At 34.8% G+C, this 17,147-nt stretch overlaps 1 protein-coding gene across 14 annotated transcripts in view; it reads right to left on the bottom strand.

The window, feature by feature from the left end:
- Positions 1-17,147, bottom strand: part of INPP4B (inositol polyphosphate-4-phosphatase type II B) — a 981,822-nt gene that overhangs the window by 461,306 nt on the left and 503,369 nt on the right. For all 14 annotated transcript variants that reach the window (XR_012477007.1, XM_074229241.1, XM_074229248.1 and 11 more), the window contains one exon: positions 6,482-6,590. Coding sequence is in view for 13 of the 14 variants with exons in the window: in XM_074229241.1 (XP_074085342.1) it covers positions 6,482-6,590 (109 nt within the window). In the remaining variant the exon portion in view is untranslated. The remainder of the gene's footprint in view (positions 1-6,481; positions 6,591-17,147) is intronic.

The following is a 17,147-nucleotide window of genomic DNA, read 5'->3' as shown; positions in this document are numbered from 1 at the left end:
GAGCAGAAAAGAAATGAATCTTGGTGTATATCAAGAATTGGACAAAAAAAGCAGAATTGTATTCTAGTACCAGAGGAAATTCTCCAGTATTTAGGTAAATCTTCTGCTCTAGAGATGCAGAAATACATGGGCAGGAATCATGCAAACTGAGAAGCTATGGAGGAATATGACCTATTCTAGATAAAGATGTATTTCTACTTCTAAAATCAAGATAAAGAAGGTATGATAGGGTATAACTAACATGTTAATTTTCAGTGCAAATTACATGTTATTTTGCACTGAAAACTAACATTTATTAAGCACCTACTATATTATCACTAATACGGTAACAGCTCCTCAAAGGACCATCAAGAGTTTGATCTTCCATGCACTACATTCTAGGATTTCTAAAAGTCTGATAATGTGGGAAAGAGAACAATTTCAGGCTTCTTTCTTTCCTCCCAAGTCAATTTTTTTCTTTCAAATCAAAAAAAGCCCTTTCTTATTTCAGAGAGACTGAAGCTACACCTTTCTCATACACTGACAATGGTAAGGCACTTTCTCACTTACAATCTCTTCTTTTTCTGAACATGTATCCATCAGCTTTTTCAAAGAGCAAGCCTTTTTTGGTTTATTCTTTTCCCAGAAATTTCCTAATAAGAGCTTACAATATTAGGTCCCACATGATAGTAGTCCTAAGTCAAACTCTTCATTATCCTACAATGTTATTTCCACTAAATTGTACTTTTTTTTCTTTTTTTCCCCCTAGATTTATCTCATTTTTCAGGAGATAATAATCATGAGACTAGAGCAGCAACTTTATCTAAGTATTTATCTAAGCATCACACAGAGCAGGTATTTTATATTAGGAATATTTAGGGGAAATCCTGTATTGTTCTAGCTATCCCCAAAGTTAATATGCTAAAAAGAGGAGCTGGAAAAACCTGCATTTGTTCCCATCTCCCTGCCCAAGCGCTCCTGGTTTTTCAGGTTGAACTTTTTATTTTAGTGAATGGGTTATTCATTCAGGACATGATGCTAGTCAGGGACAAAGTCTACTAAAATTGAATTTATGGTGCCCAGCTAAATATAAAATAGGCAAAGCCAGCAACTAGAGGTCTTGGTGTTATGATTATTTTTCATGTAAATTTCTGCAAAGAGAGACATGGCTTAATCTTGAGGGAGAAATTTCTTTGCTATCAAATATCTTTGATGACATCTCTAAGGATCTGATAAAACAGATCCTTAGTGCTGCCTGAGAATATGTGCTTTAAGACCATAATTATTTGGGGTCAAGTGTATTTTAATCAGTCTGTTAATTATCTCAGAGAAGTGTCAGGATTATAAAGTTAAACTTGCTGAGGTGTGTTTTATTTTAGTATCTTATTTGACATTGTACCTTGACCCAGAAATAGCGCCAATCTAAATTCTTGGAACTTGAACAGAATTCCTTCGATAGAAAGTGATATGGATTTGGAGACAAATGACCTTGGTTTAAATCTTCCCTATAACACCTTGAGCAATTCATGGAACTTTTCTGTTATTCTTTTTGTTTCATCTCTATGGGTTGAACTTTATGATCTCTAAAAATCCCTTCTAACTCTATAAGTCTAGTGTCTGTACTCTCACCAAAAGATACATTTTTTCATTGAGTTTATGTTGTGTTATTTTCTCTTTTTTTCATATTTGGAACATTTTGCAGACATTTTAGCAGCAATGTAGAAATAGTCTAGAAATAATCTGACAAAAGATGTCAGGTTGTACTTTCTTTTGTTGCTTGATTACCCCCAATATATCTAGATTATCTCTTACAGAATTTTATACAAATCACTCTTGGTAGTAGTTTGCAGTCCACACACCTACCAAATGTCTTTCCATTGCCTCTGAGATGAAAAGCAGCAGGTAATAATGACTAGGGATCTGAAAATGGAGTTGGGAGTCATGGTCACAAATTCTATTTCAAACATTAACTTTATGATCATGGGGAAATCATTCACTTTTAGTCTACCTCTGTTTCTTTATCTGTGAAATGGGAATAGCAGCACTTTGGGGAGGGCAAGTCCAAGAATTTCACAGGAAGAAAAATATAGATCAGCTGTAATCTGATTGAAAGATTCAAATTCAAATTTTAAAGACTGCATTTCAGAATATGGTCATATTGATGATCAGAAGGATAGAACCCTTTGATTTCACTGGTATAACAAACTTAAAAAAAGAAATGATGAGGAAACTGTTTACCAATACAAATTAGCACTTTTTCTACTACTTTCTTAGAAAATTACCCGGTCAAGGAGGGAATTCAGGGAGCCTAGGAGTTATATGAACTGATGCTGAGCAAGATGAGCAAAGCCAGAAAAACATTGTACACTCCAACAGCAACATGGGAGTGATGATCAATCTTGATGGACTTGCTCACTCCATCAGTGCAATGAGCAGGGACAATTTTGGGCTATCTGCAATGGAGAATACTATCTGTATCAAGAGAAAGAATTATGGACTTTGAATAAAGACCAAAGACTATTAACTTCAAATTTGGAAAAAACATAGTATTATGCAATTTTACTATCTCATACTTTATTTTTTGTCCTTAAGGATAAGATTCCTCTGTCATCATATTCAACTGAGATCAATGTATAACATGGAACCAATGTAAAGACTAATAGACGGACTTCTGTGGGGGGTGGGGGGAGGGAAGAAAGAATAGGGGGAAAATTGTAAAACTCAAAATAAATAAAATCTTCCTTAAAAAAAAGAAAGTTAGCTGGTCAACTAAGATGTCTAGGCTCACATTGGCAATATATCAGAGGTTTGGTTTGGAACAATGTTTTCTGGGTTCAAAGGATAAGTCTCTATCTACTACTTCACACTGCCTCAGTCAGAAATCATTCCTCTATATTTCCCTAGTGAGACAGCCAGTTATTTCTTCTTAAGAACAGAAATTTTGGTAAGAACTTTAGTGTGGGGGGTCAGGGGTGGGGAAGGTATAGGTGCAGAGAACATAGAGCACTAGGCCTAGACCTCTGAAAGTTCTGAGTTCAAATCAGACCTCGGACATTAGTCACGCAAATTTTAACAAATTACATCTTCCTTAGCTTTAAATAGGGGCAATAATATCAACTACCTTCCAGGATTTGATTAGGTTAAAATGAGAAGAGGTTTGCAAACTACTTTGCAAAAAAGCACCATAGAAATATTTTTGTTATTGTTGTTATTTACAAGTGCATTTAAGCATTTCCAAAGAACCAAGGGAAAGATTTACTGTCCTTTTTCCTTATATGTCAAAGGATATGCAATGAAAAGTAGAGTCCCTCCCCTTCCCAGGGCCTGAGATTAATTGTACTAAATCTCCACTAGATTGCAAGTGAATTCTTTCTTTGTTCAGACTCTAATACTAAATACTGATAACTAAAGGGATCCAAATGTCACATGAATGCATTGCCTGTTTGACATTAGCATCAGATCTCCTTGTTCCACAGACCTAAAGTTTAAAAAGTTATTTTTTTTAAATCACAGCTAAAAAAATGACACATGCTTGCTTGACCTGCCTTTTGTCAAGAAATAGAAGTAATTTTTTTTTTCTCCTTTGATTTTCTGTCTTAGGAAAAAACGTCTCAGGCTAGGTTAGGCTGACCCAAAAGAAGCTCCCCGTTAGACTCCTGAGGCTTTGAAAACAGGAGACCTCTCTATCATCTGAGCACCAAGTCAAGATATATCTGGAGAGGCTCATGGCCAGGTTGGATGCAGCATTTTAAGTATTTCATTGACATGGGTATTTAATGGACATAATATAATAACATTATAATCCTCACCTGCAAAGAAAACCCCCATATCTATTCTTGAAATATTGAAATAATATCAATGAAGTCTTTGAATTAAGGAAGGCTCTTAACTTCAGGACAGTAAGCCCCTTTCTATCAGTGCTATACCTAAAGTTTATCACCCCCGTCCTTTCCTGGTTTTTATAAAGAGAAATCTAGTGATATGTGTAGGGAGGAGCTAAAACCCACTGAAATCACCATTCTTTAAATGTGAAGATTATAGGATCATGGTATCACAGATTAAGGGCTTGATGGGATCTTAATGGTCATCTCTCCAATCTCTCTGTATGCCAAATAAGAAAAGTGAGTCCCAGTCACATGACTAAAGTTATACAGGGGGAAAGTTATGTGGACCAGATAAGATTTGAACCTAATCAATGTGATTCCAAAGGTAGAAGTCTTTCCATCAAACTTCCCACACACAAACACATCTCACAAACAAAAACCAGCCACATTTTTAGGAGAATCCTTGAAACCATCACCAAAATAACTAATCACTTCCTTTCTATAAAATAAATTTGATTAGAGCCAAAATATCAAGGTTAAAGATGACAAATTCACAGAAATATTAGAAATGGTGTAAGTGAATGAAGCAACAATTTATCTAGGCCACTCTGACAATGATAGCAAGTGTCTTTGAAGCACTTATCTGCCTCAAAAATAAGAAGTAAATTAATAAATAAGTGGGATGCTAAATAATGAGGTTTTTAAAACTTTTAACATTTTTCAAACATATTTGTATGGTTATATTATCCCTGCTTCTCTTGTAAACTCAGAATTTTTGAAGTGAAAGTTAACTTTGAGGTAATTGAATATAATTGCCTCATTTTATAGAGCAGAACAAGATTACTTTGCATGTGTACATGTCTAGCCTTTCCCAAAAGGTTTTTATTTCCTCGAGCAAATAAGATCATAAGATATATATCACAAGATAGGGGCAAGATATGTGTAGTCTTTTAATTCTTTACATTGTTATGTAAATACTAGCTATGATTCTTACCATTCTTAATACCATCATATAGCTATCCTATCCTCTCATATGCTACTCTAGTAGAATGTAAATAATAATTCAGTAATTAATATTCCATGAATGAAGTCAACCTCATGACAATTTATCACTTAAATAATCATAGATTCTTTAAATATTCGATCATGGTAGTCATGGTTTCTAAGAATTTTTAACAACTTTTCTCAATCTATTGACTTTTGATTCCACTCTACATCTTGGAAGTAAGGGGTCCTGATAATTTTACTTCTCATTAAATAAATTAATAGTGCTTTCATCTGATCTATCACTCACAAATTTTAAGGATTGTCTCCTAGTCCAACCATTCTGAAATTTGGTTGACCATATCCACATTTGCCTTTTTTTATGCCTTTCCTGTCAGGACCATAGCTTTAGGGTGAGAAGGCACTTTAGGAATTATCAAGTTCACTTTTCAAATGAGGAATAGGAAACAGAGTTTAAGTGACTTAACCAGTCACATCCTATAGATTTCAACCTAGGTTACCCATGCTCCATGTAAACAGTATCATTTGATATACCTTGCCATCAGAAGCTATATATATCTACTCATACCAAAAATATTGGCTTGTTTGGTATCTCAAATATAAACATCTGAATGAATGTAAAAACTGTTCAGTTTTTTTCTTTTTCATATAGCTCAATCACCGCTCTCTCGCCTATTAAAAACTTATTCTTCTACATCTAGCCTTGGAAATCCAGGTAATTTGATCTCAAGTGAACTGAACATCTAGACCATTCATAGGGATGAGAACATTATAACTCCATTGAACTTTCTCATATTACAGATAGATTGTGAAGCACTAGCTCTGCTTGCAAAATCTTCACTGGCTTTAGTTAATAATAATAACAGACACATAGGTATTTAAGGTTTAACCTATATACACATTATCTCAGTGGTGGAGAATTTGGAAAGGTCAGTAAATGTATCGATCATGCCATGAAAAGGTATCCTGCTGTTAAAGAGGAACACTAAAAAGAAGATTTAATCAGCTTTCTGGAGAGAGAGGAGAGAGGCAGCTTTTGGATAGTAGGAGACAGACTCATAGACCAGGCTGTATAAAAACTTCCTGAGAAAGGACTTAAAAGAAGTTAAACCTCTCTTGTCTTTTTTCCCTTCCTACAAATTTGTAATTTGTATTGGCAAGACATGTTCAAAATCCTTCTCTTAAAGAAATAAAAACTGTTTCACTTAATCTCACCACATTCCTGTGAACCAATAATGACAGTAAAGGGGAAACTGAATATTGGAGCCATTAAGTGTCTTGACTTGTTTGGGTCACATTAGAAGCCACTGGTGACTTGGCTTCTGATATCTAGTCCCATTTCCTTTAATTATAGCTACATTGATTCCATGGATAAAGGACAAGATGCCATCAATTTACTTCATCTGAACACCATCTCATATTGCCATATGAAAAAAAATAATTCAGAATTTCACTCATCCTTTCTTAATATTGACTAAAGTTGACCAAAGGAAGTTAACAACTCCAAACCACCAAATGGAGAGACAATATCAAGTTCAGTCCTTATTTGACTGTGTCCTCCTGGGTGGCTGAAAATTTTTATTCAAATCACAAAACAAATAACCTAACCACCAGTTAGGAGATAATCTCCAGAGGCACTAACCTGAGGGAAGGGTTTTCCAGGTTCTACTTACTTTCTCCTTTCCATTTCAAATCGATTGAGTAACTTCCGAAGACCACCATTCTTAAAACCCTGAAAGTGTGCGGCTGGTGCACCTACTGTAATGACATCATATAATGCATCTGGAAAAGAAATGTTCAAGAGTTAAAACAGGCTCTCATGTACATCAGGGCATATTGTCTACACAGTGACATGTACACCATGGGAAGTCTGAGAAATTATGTTGTTTAATTTACTAGGAATGACTATGAACCTCTGTCTCAAGGGGGCAAAAGGAGCTAATCAATCTTCCTGCACAGCCACCTGTCCACCTAAACAACTTATAATATTTTCCTGATTTATAGCTGCAGCTTAATTATATGCTGCTGTGCAGAACAATATGCTCCCCTTTACCTCTACCTTCTTGCTGAGACACCACCTAAATTGGTCTTTTGTGTATTTCCTTTTATTGAGTCTTGTGTCACCTAATTTGCAATCACATTGAAATTCAACGATAATGAACCATCTTTCAGGGAAAAAAAGGTAAAGAAAAAGTGCTGAAAATTAATGCATCTGGCCCTCAGATACAGGAATGTTATCACTCCTTCTATAAAGTAGTTTTATGCTCTGTACCCTGAAATTCCTATATTGTCTAGAACATCCAAATAGCTTTTCAACATTTCTTTATCTGACTTAAAGAATGAATCCCAAATGGTTCAGGATCTGTTCCCAATAAGAGTCATTGATTTAACAAAAGGAAATGGGAGACCATCATTACCAAATATTCACAATGACATTCAATCCTCTGATCTGGAAAGTGATTCATTTTTATATACATTTTAGTTTATGGCTCCCAAACCTGTCATCTATTTTTCATTCTGATAAAATATAGCCCCAGAAGGAAGGAGGCTGCACAAATGCCTGCAGTAAACAAAGAAACCACTTGAGAACCCTCATTTCAGGACAGATCCATTATCAATGAATTTTCATTGATCTATGGACTGCTTCAAATTACATTTACTGAGAAAATAGAAATCATTTCATTAGTCTCTAGTGAATATTAGAATATCTGCCAAATTCTTCAATGCTGAAGCATCTGCAAATTTTCCCAACAATAAATGTCTTTAAAGGAAGAAGTTTTGGTAACTCAGATAGCAAGATTTCAAGAAGTGTAGCATTTTCAATCTCTTCATCATGCATTTATAGAAGACTGGAAAAGACTGACAAGTTCGAAGTTTCAGAGATTTTCATATTTTAAGATAAGAAAGAAAATGACTGATCATAGAATCATAGATGTTAGGAATTGAAGGGAACTTAAAAATGACAGTACAATCCCCTTCCATCTGTTTACTTCTGTTTACTTGTGCAGTCTTATTCTTGGGGCCAAGTATTAGCCCACTGAAATGTTAGATCTTTGAAGGCAGGGAGTCCTTTTTTTGTTTTATTGTGCTTTGTTTATATCCATATTCTGAATATCTAACATAGTATCTCACAACTAAGAGGTGTCTAATAAATGTTTGATTGGACTATACCACTGAAGAAAATAAAATTCAGGAGTCAAATAATGTCTTAGGGGTCAATCTCTAAAGATAAAATATCCTCTAAAAATAAAACATCTCCTATGCTCAAATCACTGAATGCAAAAAATAACAGAGTAGGATACTGAAAAGCAATTATCAAACATTCTGACTGGAAGCTTCATATTGAAAGTGCAGATGATCCCTTTTTATGTTCCCTTGAATAGAACTTGAACTTCTGATTTTGTGGGACCCCACACTCAACCCATCTGCAATGATCAGTATTGCCATGATATCACCTGTGAAGTACAACTGAATCTCTTTGAGTCACTTGCTTCTAGGGCATAAAGCAGCCAAAGGAAGTCAAAGAACAAAGAGAGACTGCTCCAATGGTATTGATCTCAGAGACTAAACCAACTGTTTGGTTACACATCAATCTAGAGAAAAATGCAATAACCGCATTGATATTAGCTTGCTCTCCTAAGATTGAATGTCAGTAATCTAAAATTGAGTAGGCATCTTTATAGCAAAAAAAAAATGTGCAAAGTTCCAAAACTGTTTGCGAGTAAGGAAATTAAAGTCATAATATTATCTTAATTAACCTATTATTGTTTAGGTATTTTGACTTCATTTTCACCTTATTCATTCTTTCATGAATTTTTTAGACCTCTCCTCTTCTTCTCTCATTTGGTCATTCTCTCTATTCTTCCATTTCAATTCTTCATGTCCTGAATCTTTATGCAAGTATAAATTTCCATATTTTTTCAATTAAATATAAAGTAATTCATTTTTATTTTGAATTTCAAATTTTCTTCTTTATTCTCTACCTTCTAACCTTTTTTGAGAAATCAAGAATTTAATCTAAACTATACATGTATAGACATGCCAAATCTATTTCCCTATTAATAATGCTTGGAAAGAAAACAGATAAAAATATAGGAAGCAAAATAAAATGGATTTTTTGTTTCTTAGTTTTTTAAGTATGGTTAAATTCATATCCATCAGTTCTTTCTCCAGAGATGGACAGCATTTTTTTTCATAAGTACTTTGGAGGAACACTATTGTTCTATTACAAACTAGGAGGGATGGGAATTCAGGGAAGCCTGGAAGGATTTGCATGAAGTGATGCTGAGCGAGATGAGCAGAACCAAAAAAACATTGCACACCCTAACAGCAACATGGGGGTGATGATCAATCTTAATGGACTTGCTCATTCCATCAGTGTAACAATCAGGAACAATTTTGGGGTATCTGCAATGGAGAAAGAATCGTGGAGTTTGAACAATGACCAAAGACTATTACTTTTAATGTAAAAAAAAAACTATTATCTTATTATGCAATTTTGGTATCTCTTATACTTTATTTTTCTTCCTTAAGGATATGATTTCTCTCTTATCACATGCAACTTAAATCAATGTATACCATGGAAATAATGCAGACTAACAGACTGCCTTCTGTGGGAGGTGGGGGGGGTGGGGGGGAAGCAAGATTAGGGGGAAAATGGTAAAATTCAAAATAAATAAAATCATTCTTTCATAAGAACTTTGGATTTCTCTTGGATCATTATGTTGCTGACACAATGTATTATAATAAGTTATTCACATATATAATTGTATATGTGAATATACATATATAATTCACATGTATAATTGTTTTATTCAATTATACAAATATGGCTTTTACTCTGTGCAATGTTTTCTTGTTCATGCTTACTTCATTTTGTATCAATTCATTTAAGTCTAATTAGGTTTTTGTGAAATAATACAGCTTTCCATTTCTTCTGGTAAAATACTATTCCATCACAATCCTATGGCACAACTTGCTCAGCCATTCCCCAAATGATGGCATTCCCTCGATTTCCAATTCTTTGCCACCACACAAAAAGCTGCTATAAATATTTGTGTGTGTGTGTGTGTGCATGTGTGTGTGTGTGCTTTTCCTTCCCACTATGTTACACAGATGCAGTAAAGGGATAGCTGTGTCAAAGGTTAAGCACAGTTTAATAATCTTTTGGGCATAATTCCCAAATGCTTTTCAGAGCGACTGGATCAATTGTTTTGAGCTCAAAATCTTGTAAAAATGAATGCAAAAAATTTTGCAATATGAAATTAGGGAAAAAAAATTTTCAAATGCTATTTAAAAAAGGAATGTTTGTATCAGTTCACAACTTCACCAACATTGCAGTAGTGCTCCTAATTTATTTTGTTGCGTTTTTTTCAACATTATATATACTAAGTCTCTGATCTTCACTTTAAGGTCTTTCCTAATTTTCATCTGCCCTTATTCACTTCCAGAATTTCTTCATATTTTTTTCCATCATCAATCTCCAAACTTAGTATAATTTACTCAATATGAATTTATCAATTATATAAGAGTCAATATATATTCCGCCAATTTCAATAGGACTTTTTCCTATACTTATGGGAAGATAGTCTGTCCACTGGTTATTTCCCTAGTCTATGTGACTAGATCATCCTTTTGTGAGAGGTCTTTTTAATGACACTTTTTATTTTGTTTCTATTGTGCAAATCCTTACATGTATAAAGTATCATATCCTAATTATTCCTATTTGTTATATCTTATACCTTGATAATCACTATCACATCCTGCCACATGACTGTCCTTTCAGTGATGCACAGTTTTAGTTCTTTGGATAGAAACCAGAGTCGTATAAAATAACCCTTACTGACCACGAGATTTTCCTGGTAATATTATAGGGCTGAGTACTTTAAAAATAATTTCTAAAGACAAGACATTTTGGATAAAGCAAAGGGCAATGGAGAATGTGTTGTGATGAGCCTAAGAAGACTAAGAATGATGTTTGTCCAAGGTGATGTCATGACAAGCATGTAAATTGGATTGGGGGGGGGACTGTGCATAGTCCCTAGCTTCACTTTATCCTCCAAGGTCATATGGGTCCAGGGACCAGATCTAAATCAGGATGACTAGAGATGGCCCTGGATGCAAAGCAATGAGGGTTAAGTGACTCACCCAGGGTCACACATCTAATAAGTGGCAAGTGTCTAAGGCCAGATTCAAACTCCTGTCCTTCTGAATCTGAGGCCAGTGCTCTATCCACTACTCTCCTAAGAAGACTAAAGGCAATCTGAAATCATGATCTATTGATTAGAAAAATGTAAATTAAAACAACTCAGATTAGTTAACATTATGGAAAAAGAAAATTACAAATTCTGGAGGGGATGTGGGATATAAAACACTAATGCTCTCTTGATGGAATTGTGAACTGGTCCAGATATTTTAGAGAAGAAAAAAGAACTATGCCTATAAAACTACACACACCCAGGACTAGGTCTGTCTACCAAAAGATGAAAGAAAAAAGAAAGGGGCAAAAATATTTATAATAGCTCCTTTCAGATAGCAAATAATTAAAAATTACAGGGATGCCCATCAAATGGGGAATAGCTAGACTAGCATATGATTGTGATAGAATACTACTATGCTTTATGAAATGATGAGATTGGTTTAAAAAACCTCATAAGACTTATATAGATAGACTGATACAAAGAGAAGTTAGCAAAACTAGGAAAACATTACACACAGTAACAGTAATATTGCATGACAGTAAACTACAAGTGACAGCTATTCTCAGTAATACAATGATCCAAAACAATTCTGAAGATCTCATAATGAAAAATGCTATCCAGCTTGAGAGAATGAACTGATGGATGCAAGAGCAGCATTGTAATGATGATTACCTGTGAGACTTAGTTACTCTGATCAATATAGTGATTCAAGACATTTCTGAAGGAACCATGATGAAAAATTCTACCCACCTCCAGAGAGAGAGAATTGACAACCTCTGAGGACAGATTTTTTGCACTTTATTTTTCTTGTTTATGGTTCTTTTGCAACCTGATTTGTATGGATATATTTTGCATTATACAAGTGTGATCAATAATAATTACTTTCTTTCTAAAGGAGTGAAGGAATGATAGGAAGGAAGGTGAAAATTTGGGAATTGAATTTTTTAAAGATATATTGCAAATATTTTGAAATATTTAATGAAGTAAAGATATTCATAAAATAAAGTAATGATGCTAAGGAAAAATGATCAGAAAATCATAAAATGTTAGAATTATAAAAAAGACTTAATTCAACCTCCAACTTTCCAGACAAGGAAATTACAGTTTGCTAATGTAGTAAGATTAAAGAATAACAGATGGACAGCCTAATTGCTGCTCAGGTATAAACAAATCATGAAAAATCCTAGAGGAAAGGATTCCAGCAGAATGAGATCCCCTACGGAGCATGAGTGGACAAAAATTACGAGGATAAAGAAAAACATAGATGCTTTATAATCTATTCTGAAAGATAAGAGTACCTCTGCAGATGAGCATAGAAACACAGAAGTAGAAAAGAAAAAGGGGAATTTCTGTATTTTATTTTAAAAATTCAGAGAAAGCAGCATTATGTTTTTACTTTCTTATTCCTCCTTATAGGTGGAATAATATTGAAAAGCACTGGGCCAAGAGTCAGGGAAAACTCAGACATTGCACTTGTTATATGACTCTGGACAACTCTTTTTAACTTCTATCTGTATTTCCCCATCAGTAAAATAAAATAAATAGGAAAATCTATTTCTCAGGGTTGTTATGAGGATTAAATGAGATAATCCCTGTTGAATGTTTACCATTGTGCCTGACCCACAGCTGGTAATTAATAAATACTTGTTTCTTTATTTCCTTACAAAAAAAATCCCACTTTGGCTAATTCCAGAAATATTAAGAGATGTCAGGAATGTGAATATTCCAAAATGAAATAATCATCTTTCCTTTCCCCCTAGCTTTGACAAACCCTGGGAATCACCAAAAATAACATCAGTTGAAGAAGTCAATTAATGAAATCAAATCATGAGAAACATTTCATTTCTAGATCCCTCCTGGAATTAGTTAATCTATACTAAAGAACTGAAAGCATATGGGTAAATTGTCAGTTTAGTGCCCCAGAATGTATATTTTTGAACAATTCAATCAATAGGAATGGAGTATGAAGAGCCAAAGAGCTTGTGTCAAAATTTAAGCCATCCTTAATAGAAGTTTTAACAATGCAAAAGCACTATTCAGAATTGGAAGACAAATAAGATTTTAAATGGATTTTAAATCATAGTTTTTATATGTTTCATTAATTGCTCTTTAAAATGACTGCAAACTCTCTGTGAAATTTTAATATCAACATCATACAACAATAAATCATGGAACACTATAGTATTTGAAGAATGAACAATGAATATCTTTCACAAAACAATAAAAAAGTACGTGGTGTGTATTAGAGGCCTAGAATAAATAACAAAGAAGAGCCCTGTCATCAAAGAAATGTATGGCTAAAAAACAAAACATGTCGGTCTACTGGATGGAGTAAGAGATATGTGATGGGTGATCTATATATTCCAATTGATTCAATCTGAGGAAGCAAGGATAGAAGGAAGGAAGGACACAAGGAGGAAAGAATGACAGAAAGTTTCCTGCACGTTTTTCCCCTTCCACATTATACTATTTTAGTATCAACTCACAGATCTCAAAATACCACTTTGTTCACGCCACAAATAATAATTATCTATTATGTCAAGATCCTAGACAGTCTATAGAGCACTATATAGTATTTCATTTGAGCCTGATGAAAATGCAGTCAAGAAGATAGTGGATGGAGCCAAGATGGTGGTGTGAAGGCAGCATTTCCTGGAAATTCCTTACCCCAAAAATCCAAAAAAAAATGATGGCTCAAGCCAAAATTTAGAGGGGCAGAACCCACAGAAGGACTGAGTGATACATTTTCCCAGTCCAAGGTAACTTAGAAGTTCCACAGGAAAAGTGTGTTTCACCAGGACCCAGTTTGGGAAAAAAAGCCATGATGCAGCCCAGCCCAGCCCAGCCCAGAGATCACCAGCAACAGCTTCAAGGGATGGCGGGAGAACTCTGCTCCACCAGAATGAGTGTGGAGTGAGGAGCACAGGCCTCAGAATCTGCAGCGAGAACCTGGAGAAAGCAGCCTGCATGCCCAGAGACGATAAGGGAAGTATGCAGAGATTTCTCTGCTCTCCCTCACAGTAGGACTCTGCTGTTTGCCCATACTCGGACCCAGGTTGCAGTTTGGGCTTCCATACTAAGATAGCTGGATCCCTCCTTATAGCCACAGGGCAGAGAGAAGAACTGGGGCTATCTACATATCAAAGCACAAGCAAGAGAACATAAGACCTTGGAGGAATAAAGGTCCCAGTGTGGTGTCCCCCCCAAAAAAATTCAAAGCCTTAGAAGTGTTGTCTTGGGCTGAGGAAATGAGTAAATAACAGAAAAAGAAGAATCTGACCATAGGAAATTACTTTAGTCCCCATGGAAGATCAAAAGACATACTCAGATGATGATAAAATCAAAGCTTCCATATCCAAAACCTCCATGAGAAATAGAAAATGGGCTCAGATTTTGGATGAGCTCAAAAAAGACTTTGAAAAACAATTAAGGGAGATGGAGGAAAAATTGGGAGGAGAAATGAGAGCAACACTTGGTGAAAGATATACAAAAAAATGAAGAAAATAGTATGTTAAAAACCAGTTTAGGCCTAATGGAAAAATCAAAACAAAAGGCAAATGAGGAAAAGAATGCCTTAAAAGTGTAATTGGCCAGTTGGAAAAGGCGATTAAAAAAGCTCTCTGAAGAAAATAACTCCTTCAAATGCAAAATGGAACTAAAGGAAGCTGATGACTTTGCAAGAAATCAGGAAGAAATAAAACTCATACAAAAAAAGCCAAAAGTTAGAAGAAAATGTGTAATAACTCATTGGAAAAAACAATCAACCTCGAAAATAGATCCAGAGGAAATAATTTAAAAATTATTGGGCTATCTGAAATCCAGGATAAGGGCCTAGACTTCATTTTTCAAGAAATAATACAGTAAATTTGCCCTGAGATCCTAGAAGCAGAGGGTAAAAGAGAAATCGAGAGAATTCACTGGTCACCCCCCCTGAAAGAGATCTCAAAAGAAACTTCCAGTAATATTATAGCCAATTTCCAGAACTCCCAAATCAAAGAGAAAATTCTAAAAGTTTCCAGAAACAGACAATTCAACTACTGAGGATCCATAGTCAAGATTACACAGGATCTGACAGCATCTACATCAAGGGCTCATAGGGATTGGAATATGATATTCTAGAAGGCAAAATATCTTGGTTTACAACCAAGAATCAACTACCCAGCAAAACTGAACATCCTTTTTCAGGGGAAAAGATGGACTTTCAAACTTTCCTATTGAAACAACCAGAGATGAACAGAAAGTTTGATCTCCAAGTACAGGAGTCTGGTGAACCATAGAGGGAGTAGAAGAGAAGGACTAACTGTGAGAAACTTAATGATATTGAACTGTTTGTATTCCTGCATGGGAATATTGATAACTCATATGAACTTTCTCTTTTATAAGAGCTGTTAAAAGGAGCATATATAGACAGGACATAGAAAGGAACAGAATATAATGGTATAATATAGTAAAAAGACAGAGTCAATGGGTGATAAAGGAAAGTACTGGGAGAAAGGAAAAGGAGATGAAGAAGAAGCTAAGAAATTTCACATAACAGTCAAAAACAAACTTTTTGGATGAAGTAGAAAGGGGGAAGGCAAGGGGGAATGAGTGAGCTTTCATTCTCATCAGAAATGGCTCAGAGAGGAGATAACATATTCAATAGGGTAGGAAAATCTATCATACCCTAGAGAAAAATAAGAAGAAAGGGAGGGGATAAGGGGGGATAGGGGCAGAGATTGGGGAAATAGGTAATAGAAGAGAGGGAAGATCAAGGGAGAGGGTACTCAGATTCCACACACTTTTAGACAGGGTCAGGATGAAAGGAGAGAGAAAGAATAGAATAAATGAGAGTGGGGAGAAATAGAGGGGAAGTATAGCTAGTAATAGCAACTGTGGGAAAAATATTGAAACAACTTCTTTGGTGCAACTCACCCTAGAGACAGAGTCATTGAAATCTGAACACAGACTGAAGCACAATTTTTTTTCTCTCTCTATTCTTGAGGCATCTCATCTTTTTTTGGGGGGAGGGGGATTTATGTTTACTCTTATGACACATGCTATTCACATCAATGTATGGCATGGAAACAATGTAGAGACTATCAGACAGCCATCTGTGGCGGGGCAGAAGGGAAGGGGGCAAAATTGTGGAATTCAGAGCCTTGAAAAAAATGATGGGTACATATTAATATTGTATATAATTGGAAAACAAATAAAATGTTAAAAATATAAAAGAAGATAGGACAAATATCTTCATCCCCATTTTGTAGGAGGGGGCTTAATCAAGGATGAATAAGAAGTCAGTCAGCCTGCTAGAAACTTGAAGTGATGTCTTCCTATGCTTAGTGAAGTGTTCCTATCCCTATGAAATCTTCCCCCTTAAAACAATGACCTTGATATACCATCATATATACTTGCAGTACATACAGTACCAAAATAGTATACTGTTATGGCACCAAAAACATCTCTATAATATAATAATCTCAGCTGACATTCACCCAAAACACAATTTATTTAAGGATTTGGGGAAATAGAAATTTTGCATATATCTGTGTATTTATAAATATATATATATATATATATATATATATATATATATGTGTGTGTGTGTGTGTGTGTGTATATAAATATATATATATATATATATATATATATATATATATATTTCATTTCTCAAAGAACTAGGGTGAGGACAAGTTCTAATGCATATACTTCAATTCAGTAGGTATCCTATGAACAATTATTTAATTCCATTACCATAATGAAAAAGAGTGAAAAATTACAATTGTCTAGGGGCTTCTACTGCTAACTGGACAGGATTTTCATTTGTCACTATGAGACATCACACTATTAGTTATGTTAAACAAGAACTCTCCTGGATTTACCTACTAGGACTTTATCCTCAGAGTTGAGTTTTGGTAAATATATGTACTCCAAATGCAGGCGGAAGGGCACAATTTGTTACATGAAGAAAGACAAAGTAATTTACTGATACTTTAAAAGGCAAATCTTAAATGAGCTTCATGCGACTCACCGATGAAATATAAAGACTAGACCAATGTGATCTTCAGAATAATCTTATATAGCAGACTTTTTAAAAATTTGTCTGCATATTAGGGTTAGAAGTGGGTTAACCAGAATCTTAAAAGAAAATACAATA

The sequence above is a fragment of the Macrotis lagotis genome, chromosome 3 (genome assembly GCF_037893015.1).
Source record: "Macrotis lagotis isolate mMagLag1 chromosome 3, bilby.v1.9.chrom.fasta, whole genome shotgun sequence".
NCBI lineage: Eukaryota > Metazoa > Chordata > Mammalia > Peramelemorphia > Peramelidae > Macrotis > Macrotis lagotis.
This window is presented reverse-complemented; position numbering and strand designations above follow the sequence as displayed.